The sequence below is a fragment of the Hesperophylax consimilis genome, chromosome 2, assembly GCF_061612785.1.
Source record: "Hesperophylax consimilis isolate HC1 chromosome 2, BYU_Hcon_1.0, whole genome shotgun sequence".
NCBI lineage: Eukaryota > Metazoa > Arthropoda > Insecta > Trichoptera > Limnephilidae > Hesperophylax > Hesperophylax consimilis.
The window spans coordinates 2,282,739-2,295,314 of record NC_142837.1 but is presented as its reverse complement, the minus strand read 5'-3'; the positions used below and the strand labels follow the sequence as shown (position 1 = coordinate 2,295,314).

General features: G+C 35.7%; 1 protein-coding gene across 1 annotated transcript in view; it reads right to left on the bottom strand.

The window, feature by feature from the left end:
- The window catches only part of LOC149425621 (uncharacterized), a 67,253-nt gene that overhangs the window by 17,514 nt on the left and 37,163 nt on the right, over positions 1-12,576 (bottom strand). The window contains exons 4-6 of the mRNA XM_089645872.1: positions 2,422-2,562; positions 1,962-2,055; positions 426-1,069 (exon numbers count right to left, since the gene is read on the bottom strand). Of these exons, the coding sequence (XP_089501998.1) occupies positions 426-1,069; positions 1,962-2,055; positions 2,422-2,562 (879 nt within the window). The remainder of the gene's footprint in view (positions 1-425; positions 1,070-1,961; positions 2,056-2,421; positions 2,563-12,576) is intronic.

The window sequence follows — 12,576 nt, the reverse complement described above, 5'->3', positions numbered from 1 at the left end:
TTTTTAGTAGGGAAAAAACAATCATCAGAAGATAACGATAAAATATGTCGTAGGTCATGGGCAGTCGCATGTAGCACAGACTTACAATGTGATGGTTGACTGACTATACTTACGGTGGTATCGGCTCCTATCCGCTCCACGTCGATGTCTATGAGACTGCGGTCACAGTTGACCACTTTCTCGTCGCCACAGTACCAGAAGATGAAGGCGAGCTCCTCGAGTGGCTGATTGCGCAGCGCGGGTTTATTGTGTGATGGTTGACTGACTATACTTACAGTGGTGTCGGCTCTTGTCCACTCTATGCGAATGTCTATGAGACTGCGGTCATAGTTGAGCACCCTCTCGCTGTCCCGGTACCCGAAGATGTAGGCGGGCCCCTCTAGGGGAGTGGCTGACGTGTGTGATGGTTGACTGACTATACTTACAGTGGTGTCAGCTCCTATCCGCTCCATGCGGATATCTATGATGCTGCGGTCATAATTGAGCACCCTCTCGCTGTCCCGGTACCAGAAGATGTAGGCGGACTCCTCTAGGGGAGTGGCTGACGTGTGTGAAGGTTGACTGACTATACTTACAGTGGTGTCAGCTCCTATCCGCTCCATGCGGATATCTATGATGCTGCGGTCATAGTTGAGCACCCTCTCGCTGTCCCGGTACCACAAGATGTAGGCGGGCCCCTCTAGGGGATTGGCTGACGTGTGTGATGGTTGACTGACTATACTTACAGTGGTGTCAGCTCCTATCCGCTCCATGCGGATATCTATGATGCTGCGGTCATAGTTGAGCACCCTCTCGCTGTCCCGGTACCAGAAGATGTAGGCGGACTCCTCTAGTGGAGTGGCTGACGTGTGTGAAGGTTGACTGACTATACTTACAGTGGTGTCAGCTCCTATCCGCTCCATGCGGATATCTATGATGCTGCGGTCATAGTTGAGCACCCTCTCGCTGTCCCGGTACCAGAAGATGTAGGCGGGCTCCTCGAGAGAGCGGCTAATCACGCATCGCAGACTGACGGTGCTGCCGGCTTTCACGTACATTTCTGCTTCTCCGACGATCTCCGTTTTGGGAACTATCAAAAGACAACATACAAGGTCAATTATAGTATTTTATTTTTTTGAATGTACCTTATTTAATAAGTAATTATTATTTGCATTATAGAAAACTTTTGTTCGTATATATTCATCAGGTCATGTTTGTTAAAAAGTAATGGGATTCGTGTTTTAAATTCACGCTTATACTTTTTTTTTAAATGATCAATCAATTTTGAAGATACGAAAACATGTCTTTATTTTGTAAATAAACACATAAATCACACTATAACGCTAACATTCTATGACAAACTTAAACTTCTATTTCTAGGCACGATTTTGAGCTGTCGGCCTTTTTCGTCATAAACACGTGAAGAAAACGCTTCCTTGTCATAGACAATGACAAATTGCTACTTGAAGATTGTTGAAAGATATATTTTACACATTGACTTTCTGTGATATCTTGAAGGACACAAATACGTTCACTTTGCTCTGTCTGAAATTTCAAAGTTAATCTGAACAAAGAGGAAAGAAAACTCCCCGAAACAACCTGCCATTTACTAGCTGCCACTTACAATGTAGATAAAGGTAGACAATATATATTTTGTTTATTTATTAAATCAATAGCCCAGTATTAACTTTCTATATCAAATATACGACTGTATAACTAACAATGGCATACTTATATTTTATTTTATTTTTGTGAGAGAATGTTTATCTTCCGATATTATTGTTCTGGAAATCTGATATCTCTACCAGAGTTCCAGCTCTGATCAGTGAAGATCCATTTTCCTATTGTATAGTATGTATGATATTTAAATATATTTAACCTCATATACTACCATCTATTTCTGATATCTAAGAGTTCAGTATTCAAATTAATTACATTTATTTATTATTTTAACTATAAAAAATTTATAATAGATAACTTACCTACAACATTTAGTTGAATGAAGTGGCTTAGCTTCGGTTCGCTGCTTATTTGGCATTCATAAAGTCCCGTGTCCCTGGGTTGGACGTATTTTACCTGAAAAATAAGAATGACATTGACAAAATAAGCCGTGAATTTATATAAAAATTAGTTAGTGGAAATATTGTATTTTTGTAAGAAAGTATGATCAACATGCTCTGATTCTTTTATACGAAAACAAATTTTTATTTACAGGGCTTTGATATTGTATTTAAAAACTAGGATAAGGCCAGGCACGCACGAACGATTAACGTCGCGCCGATATCAATAGTTGTGGGTTTTGTATACATTTTAATATAATAGCCCTTCCGTCGCTCGTATGCACCTTGACTAAAACTTTAAAAGAAAAACAATTCCCAAGCATCACTTATGAATTTAGTACGTCGATTCAATTAAATATTGTAAGCAGAATTTCAATTTAACCTGTAATGTCCACGTGTCAGTTCCCTCGACGAAGAATGCCTGAAACCTTTCGTCAGCAATAAAGGTGTAGCGGTCCACAGTAAGGATGTGTGCATCATGTCTTCTGATCCAGGACACTGATTTATTTCCTAGTGTTTTAATCTAGAACAAAAATACATTTATTAAATAATATTCACCCTCCATAAATGACTGCCATAAAAATATCTACATTTTAACCCTCACAACATCAAATAACGGAGTCGACAAAACAAAAACGAGAGACTCGCCTTAAGTGTAAACGATTTCAATGCAGTGTTTTTTTTAATAATTCTTAGAAGCTCCGACCAAGGCGAGACAAGTCAAGTTATACACACTTGTACATAATTTTAAATTCATCTAGTCATCGACGCCTTTTCAATACAATTATTTTAAACGATATATATATATGGGGTGTTTGAGGGGTGACTTCGTGAGGGTATTCTACATGATCATAGAAGTATACACGATAATTTTGTATTTTGAAAATTCATTATTTTTACCGTGCAAACAACTTCACTTTACCCCCGGACACACTGTATAACTATCAACAAAATGTACCTCGTTTAGCACAAAGAGTCTAATTTAGACGAAAAAATTTTGTAGTGTATGTAATGAAATACCCGTTGTGCTCGTAAAGCATTTTGTAGCTTGTTATTGCAAGAGATAAGGCTTTAGAATTCGAAACAAATAGACTTTTCATTCATTCATCGATTTTATTTTATCAGTCCACTTTTCTCAAAGTTCCTTTGAATGGTGTCAAAGTGCAGACAGCCATAATATAAAATACCAAGTCCTTAGCGTTTGCCAAGGATAAATCATATTTGTCGGTAATCAATCTACGTAAGGTTTCCAGTTCTTGACATTTTGAAGCCATTCATAACTAGTTATCTTTTGGAATATAACTTTTGTTAATTGGGACGGGTTCGTAAGCAAATATATGGATTAATATCGGTAATTTAATCACCTTATTTTGCTTTCAAAATAAAAGTCATCACGTTGTTGAAAATAATAGTTTAATTTAATTTGATAAAAATTATTGGAAACTTTTAAATTTAACAATTATCACAAAGTTAGTAAGAACTTTTAAATTAAGCAATTGTTACAGTGCGGTAGGGAGTTTTAAATTTAACAATTGTTACAGTGTGATTAGGAAAGTATTCACTTTGTGGTTCGATATGTTATTAAATAAAAATAAAATACTTTGTTTAAAAACCACGAATTGTTGTAAATCTTATTAAGACCGACCGGTTACGCTTCGTAGAAGAATTTTCAGGGTTTAAAATTTAACTTATCAAAAATACAATGTGTGGGCTTATAATATAAACATATCATAGAGTGAGACGACACATTATACATTGCTGTTATATTATCATTAAATGTCTAAGTCAATGAGTTTTACCTGACAGGTGGAAGTTAGCCTATATCATACCGGTCCACAAGGGTGATTCGCGTCAAAGAGTGGAAAACTACAGACCGATATTTATTGTTTTGGCAATCCCTAAGCTCTTAAAAAGACTTGTCCGTGACAATATATATCCCCAGCTAGACACTCAAACACGGCTATAAACCAAAAAACACAAAGGCGAGTTTACCGAGAGTAATTTACTTATTAGTTACCAGGTAGAGGCGATTTCAAAAAAGCTTAAGATATTATATATAACAAAATAAGGCGTAACTTATTATGTTGGTTTGTATCGAACTTAACACAAAAACTTTGAAATACATTTCGCACTTTTCTGTTTAATAACATTTTAGAATTAATCGACTTTTCCTCCAATTCTCTAAAAAATATTTGTCGATAAGTATTGTGCAATTTCTCCTAATAATATACAATTGTTAATATAACTTACTTTGTAAAGGATTATTAATATTATTATTATTTTTCAAGACTGCCATGTTAATCTGTGAAAAATAGTGAATGTTTTTTACTCTCATGTTTTTTAATGTCTGTATCTGTGTTGTATCCAATAAAAAAATTATAAAATGTACACAAATCGCCTAAATGTGAATATTTGAATAATAATTGAATTTTTTTTGTGGGTTTCTTTTTTTGGTTCAAGGTGGTGGTCGTGTTGGAGACTACAATCCACTACCTAAAGGTGGTAGTCATGTCAGAGAGTATAATCCACTACTTGAAGGTGGTGGTCATGTTGGAGACTACAATATACTACCTGAAGGTGGTGGTCGTGTTGGAGACCACAATCCACTACCTAAAGGTGGTAGTCATGTCAGAGACTATAATCCACTACTTGAAGGTGGTGGTCATGTTGGAGACTACAATATACTACCTGAAGGTGGTGGTCGTGTTGGAGACCACAATCCACTACCTAAAGGTGGTAGTCATGTCAGAGACTATAATCCACTACTTGAAGGTGGTGGTCATGTTGGAGACTACAATATACTACCTGAAGGTGGTGGTCGTGTTGGAGACCACAATCCACTACCTAAAGGTGGTAGTCATGTCAGAGACTATAATCCACTACTTGAAGGTGATGGTCATGTTGGAGACTACAATATACTACCTGAAGGTGGTGGTCGTGTTGGAGACCACAATTCACTACCTAAAGGTGGTAGTCATGTCAGAGACTACAATCCACTACTTAAAGGTGGTGGTCATGTTGGAGACTACAATATACTACCTGAAGGTGGTGGTCGTGTTGGAGACCACAATCCACTACCTAAAGGTGGTAGTCATGTCAGAGACTATAATCCACTACTTGAAGGTGGTGGTCATGTTGGAGACTACAATATACTACCTAAAGGTGGTGGTCGTGTTGGAGACCACAATCCACTACCTAAAGGTGGTAGTCATGTCAGAGACTACAATCCACTACTTGAAGGTGGTGGTCATGTTGGAGACTACAATATACTACCTGAAGGTGGTGGTCGTGTTGGAGACCACAATCCACTACCTAAAGGTGGTAGTCATGTCAGAGACTATAATCCACTACTTGAAGGTGGTGGTCATGTTGGAGACTACAATATACTACCTGAAGGTGGTGGTTGTGTTTGAGACCACAATCCACTACCTAAAGGTGATAGTCATGTCAGAGACTATAATCCACTACTTGAAGGTGGTGGTCATGTTGGAGACTACAATATACTACCTGAAGGTGGTGGTTGTGTTGGAGACCATAATCCACTACCTAAAGGTGGTAGTCATGTCAGAGACTATAATCCACTACTTGAAGGTGGTGGTCATGTTGGAGACTACAATATACTACCTGAAGGTGGTGGTTGTGTTGGAGACCATAATCCACTACCTAAAGGTGGTAGTCATGTCAGAGACTATAATCCACTACTTGAAGGTGGTGGTCATGTTGGAGACTACAATATACTACCTGAAGGTGGTGGTCATGTTAGAGACTATAATCCACTACCTAAAGGTGGTAGTCATGTCAGAGACTATAATCCACTACTTGAAGGTGGTGGTCATGTTGGAGACTACAATATACTACCTGAAGGTGGTGGTCATGTTAGAGACTATAATCCACTACCTAAAGGTGGTAGTCATGTCAGAGACTATAATCCACTACTTGAAGGTGGTGGTCATGTTGGAGACTACAATATACTACCTGAAGGTGGTGGTCATGTTAGAGACTATAATCCACTACCTAAAGGTGGTAGTCATGTCAGAGACTATAATCCACTACTTGAAGGTGGTGGTCATGTTGGAGACTACAATATACTACCTGAAGGTGGTGGTCATGTTAGAGATTATAATCCACTACCTAAAGAATAACCTACTCACAGACACACAGGAATTTTCAAGCGGTTTAGTTAAAGAAGGAGTTCGCCACACTCAGTTGAACTGAAATAATATTTTTTATCATCATACCAAGTAAGTATAAGTTTAGTACCGTCAATATTTTTTAACGATTATTTCCAACCATCACAGGGAGTTATATATTCTAAGAAAAATAAATTATCTATTATCATTAAAAAAATCTTTCGAAATTCCAAAAATATCTTGTAAGGTAATTATTAACACCATTCCACTCCGATATTAAACTGAAAAACGGTTATTATTTTTTCGGAATAACTTTTATTGAGTAAAACCTCAAATTGTAATATTTAAATATTGAAGACAATATTAGTGATTTTTTAAACGAAAATCTGAAACAGAAAAATCAGAAAAGGAAAACGGTTACATCTGGGACTCGAACCCAGGACCCTTGTCTTTCCGGGACAATGCTCTACCAACTGCGCTAATGGGACCCTTCCCATTAGCGCAGTTGGTAGAGCATTGTCCCGGAAAGACAAGGGTCCTGGGTTCGAGTCCCAGATGTAACCGTTTTCCTTTTCTGATTTTTCTGTTTCAGATTTTCGTTTAAAAAATCACTAATATTGTCTTCAATATTTTTTATTTGAAAAACGGTTGTTTCAAAACCCATTTAAAAATTCTTTGGGTCACATTAAAACCACGAAAATGTCATAAAATTGCATAATGTCAAACCTTAATGCTTTCCAATCAACTAAAAGTACTCATAAAAGTTATGTCTCAAAGTAACCACACTCTAACAGAACTAGAGTAATCATGTCGGTTAATAAATACGAAGTGGGGATTATTCGGGATTATTGAGACATAAATATCACGGCGTTACTTTGACTGTTTTAGGTTGTCGAACATTATTTTTTGTTTAAAATTAAACAGTTACTTTGTAAACATCACTTATGGGTAAATACTTAATGCCGACCGGGTTTCGCTTATTTTTTGTAGTTAAATATTGTTGGACGGTTACTTTAATTTCAATGGGAGTTAATAATACTTTATAGGTTGCATCATATACGGATAAAAAAGACTTTGGCCAAAATAGTTAAAAATAAATCACTATAAATTAAATTGTATTTTGCTCATTTAAAAGAATAAAATGACTCAATTGTGCATTCGTGACAAAAGGCAGAAAATGGGTCAAGAGAGACGAGTTGGAGAGGTCAAAGGGTCTCGGTAGACCACACAGCTGGTGGGCAGGGGCATCATGAACATACCTCGAGAACCGGTGCACCCCTCCTATGACCTATGACACAGGTGTTGATTAGCCAACAAGCAGTTCCCAGGATGGCGGTACCCAACCCTGCCTCCCAAGAGATTAAATTGGGACATTAGATTTTCACGTTATAGGTCAAAAACTAAACAAAACAATATATTCAAGCTAAAAAGAAACTAACAGAAAACCAAAATAAAAACTGTCCTCTAAAATCTGTTTTTATTTGAATTTGAAAATAAAATTTATTTCAATCCCAGCCGCCTGCAAAGTTATTCATGTCAATCGGTATAAATGATTATTTTTATTTTTATTAAGCGGAGCAATCATTAAAAAATGCTTGGTTACAGTCTTGGTTAAAAGTCACAACCAAAACAGACTTAAAAGACTAAATTTCATAAATTCCTGATCTATATTTATTTATTACATTGCATTAGATATATGTACGAGTATACACGTATATAACAAAAATGACAAGATGATATATGAATGATTATTTGTTTATTTGTCCCCTATATCCTCAAAAACTACTGTTTGTTTTTTATTAGTATCGGGAGTATTTAGAAAGTGGAATGTTTGAATGGTAGAAAGAGTCGGGGACGCCCGAAGAAGACTCAACACATTTTCTCCACACAGGAATGAGATACGGAGTAGAATTAAAATCGATATGATGTAGTTTATTAACAGTAATAATATGGTTTATAGTAGAGAACGGTAGAAAGAGTCGGGGACGCCCGAAGAAGACTCAACACATTTTCTCCACACAGGAATGAGATACGGAGTAGAATTAAAATCGATATGATGTAGTTTATTAACAGTAATAATATGGTTTATAGTAGAGAACGGTAGAAAGAGTCGGGGACGCCCGAAGAAGACATCAATCAAATAATTATGGTGGTAAATTGAGAAGTATGTAATGAACGAATAAAGAGGTAAAAGGTTAATTTATGACATGGAAAGAAGAAATTGGGAACGCCTAAGTAAGAAAGGCACGATCAAATGAATCAAATACATATGTGTGGTAAAATGTGGTGAACGAAGAAAAAGGTACAAGGAGAATGTATGACTTGGAAGTGATTGGCAAGATATGTCGAGAATGTTCGAGAAAGACATGGCATGTTCAAGTGAAACAAATACTTTTTACTACACAAATCGTGGTGAACGTATGTCTGTCGGTATGAAAGAGACAAACATAGAGTTTAAGATCTGCTTAATGACCTTCAAAGCATTGCAAGGATTATCGCCAGCCTATATATCGGAACTATGTGTCCGACAAAACTTAAGCAATAGACAGCTTACTCTAAGGTCAGCAGATCTAGATGTTAGTAATCGTCTAATCGAACTTTCTAGGTCAAATCGAACCGTTTACTGTGATCGTTCTTTTAGTGTAATAGGCCCACTCATCTGGAATAGACTTCCCCCAGCTCTTACTAATCTCCAGAATTTGGCTGAATTTAAACGGGCTTTAAAAACCAAATTATTTAAAAAATCTTACCATTCATAAATCTTAACTTCTTTTCAATATTTTATAATAAGCCATATTCTAAGACTTCCGGGAATTTTTTGGTTTCGGTTGTCTCGTTATTGTTCCTTTTTAAAATGTCTGCTCAGAAAATTCAAATTTCTGAGCACAAACTGCCTCGTATTTTATAGGTATGATATTTTAGTTTTAATATTCTTGTTTTGTCCTGTCCTGCTGTTATAGTTATTCTAAATTTTGTCATCACTTTGTATAAACAGTGATGACAAAATATATATTTGGGTAAGGCACAATGTAGGAATAATTTTAAGAACCACTGATAGTGAATAACCATTTTTATGTTTGTTATAGTTAAGCGCACTTGAAATGAAATGACACTAAACTGCGCTATAAACGCCATTTTATTATTATTATAATATCTGAGTGAAACAGCATGACCGAGACGTATAAAAAGGCATGTCTATTGTAACTCGTCTTCTTTTCAATAGCAAGCTCTTATATTATCCATTGTATCAATACTTGTAGCTACCTGAGTAAAAACGAATAGTAACGGAGAACCCACATTCTTTTTACTAAGAAGAAATCTAGATGATCGGCACGGAAGATCACCAGAAAAATTGAGTTCAAAGTCACTTCAAGGCCAGTTTCATAACCCCGAGCAACGCCGGGTACACGTCAGCTAGTGTTCTAGAAAACTGTAATTTAACTATCTTGATATCGCTATGGTTTATGTAGAGTTCAAAGCCGATTCAATACCAGTTTCATAACCCCGAGCAACGCCGGGTACACGTCAGCTAGTGTTCTAGAAAACTGTAATTTAACTATCTTGATATCGCTATGGTTTATGTAGAGTTCAAAGCCGATTCAATACCAGTTTCATTACCCCGAGCAACGCCGGGTACACGTCAGCTAGTTTTCTAGAAAACTGTAATTTAACTATCTTGATATCGCTATGGTTTATGTAGAATTCAAAGCCGATTCAATACCAGTTTCATAACCCCGAGCAACGCCGGGTACACGTCAGCTAGTGTTCTAGAAAACTGTAATTTAACTATCTTGATATCGCTATGGTTTATGTAGAGTTCAAAGCCGATTCAATACCAGTTTCATTACCCCGAGCAACGCCGGGTACACGTCAGCTAGTGTTCTAGAAAACTGTAATTTAACTATCTTGATATCGCTATGGTTTATGTAGAATTCAAAGCCGATTCAATACCAGTTTCATAACCCCGAGCAACGCCGGGTACACGTCAGCTAGTGTTCTAGAAAACTGTAATTTAACTATCTTGATATCGCTATGGTTTATGTAGAGTTCAAAGCCGATTCAATACCAGTTTCATAACCCCGAGCAACGCCGGGTACACGTCAGCTAGTGTTCTAGAAAACTGTCATTTAACTATCTTGATATCGCTATGGTTTATGTAGAGTTCAAAGCCGATTCAATACCAGTTTCATAACCCCGAGCAACGCCGGGTACACGTCAGCTAGTGTTCTAGAAAACTGTCATTTAACTATCTTGATATCGCTATGGTTTATGTAGAGTTCAAAGCCGATTCAATGCTAGTTTCATAACCCCGAGCAACGCCGGGTACACGTTAGCTAGTGTTCTAGAAAACTGTAATTTCACTATCTTGATATCGCTATGGTTTATGTAGATTTCAAAGCTGATTCAATACCAGTTTCAGAACCCCGAGCAACGCCGGGTAAACGTCAGCTGGTGTTCTTTAAAAATGTTATTTAACTATCTTGATATCGCTATGGTTTATGTAGAGTTCAAAGCCGATTCAATGCCAGTTTCAGAACCCCGAGCAACGCCGGGCACTAATATTTAATATTAATTAGGTAATTTCTATAAACTGTTTATATATTAACCCTTTCGTCCCGGAAAGAAAAAAATCACATTGGATCCGAAGCGGGGTCACTCAGTCCCCCAATTTGTTTTGCTTATTAAAAGGTGTTAATGACATAATTCGATGAAATTTGTTTTGGTTATAATTAGAGGGAAGTATATATTACATATTTCAGTAGTCATTATCAAAATCGTTTCATAAATAAAGTCATAATTAATGTTCTAATGAATTTAGACCATAACGCATATGTTTTCAAAGAAAACGGAGAAGGCGGGTACGTAGCAAGCATCGCGCCTCGTTTCCGAATCTCGACTGCCGATTGGCGATTAAGCGTCGACGTGGGTGGCTAGTTTCTTGCATAGGGTGGTCTGTAAATGATGGATATGTATTTTTTACTTTTATAGTTTATGAAAACTACTACGTACTACTAAACTAGGTACGGATGTTAAATATTTTGAAACAAATGTTGTATGTTGATATTTAATGTAGGTATTAAATTATTTTATTTCTACAATTATTCTTATTATTATTATGTATCTTTTCTCGGGAGATTTTTCAATGTGGATGAGTGTTTCAAGCTAATAATTATTGCTTATAAATAAATGTTACCCTTTGTGCTATGAAAAAAAATTCTTGTCTTAAACATTAGTTTACAAAAAAAAAAATAATTAATATCTTATTTCTGATTGTTTTTATTATAATTTCATTTAGAGTATCATCTAGCATCGTGCCGCAGTTAACCTGTAATCATAAATGATGCGTTTGCTTGAATAGGTATATATTGAGTTTATAGTTTTTCACTGATCCATTTATGTAGGTATGTTTTACATTTTTAACGGTGAATGGTTTTGTTTTGTAATGTTTTATCAAATAAAATTGTAAAAAATAAGGTATTTTTAATAACTTCAAATTGTTAAAAATAAGGTATTTTTAAAGTATTGAAATCCAATCTTGAAATAAATATTTTTTTATTGTAGCCTGAGAATTCCCCGTTTTTGATAAACAATATTTATGAGAGATCTGGAAACGGTATTTATAAACTCGTAATAGGATACATATGAGAAACCGGAGAATTTCTCTCTTTTTCTTAGTAATGACGGCCCCCATGGTCAAATGGTTGAGATTCTGGGTCGCGGGTTCAAAATCCCAGCAAGCGCAAATTAATTCAATAATTATGTGATATTTCATAAATAATTCATAAAATATAATGCATTTAATATAATATATTTTCCGCACGGCCAAGGATGGGAAATGCGTTCAGTATTGCCCTGAACAAAAACCACCATTTAGAATAGAAACGTCATCATACTAGGAGGCTATCTCTTTTATGGTGACCATTTATAGGGATTGATTAAATAAACTGAAAATTGCAAAATTATAATAGAAAATAGAAAAAGACATTCGTAATATAAAACATAATTTTAATATAATTTTAAAATATCTTACACACATAATATCGTAGTAAAATGAAGAAATTTACAAAAAGACAAAAAACAGACCTCAAAATATTATATTTTTACAAAAATACACCTCAACATTTTGGAAACACATAAGGTAGGTACCTACTTTATAATAAATGAGTTTTATGAAACAAACATTAGATATTAGCAAAAATTATTACACATATAGTATAATGAACATACCTATTACTGGTAAACAAGACATGTCGATCATCCAGTTGATTAGTCAGACATCTCTAAATACAAAGTTTTGAGATAATGAGGAAAGCAATGTTCGAATGCTCGCCATAAACCAAATATTATTTACATGTGTCTGTATTTTATAAATTAAATATGCTATAAAAAAATAACACCGGGAAGTA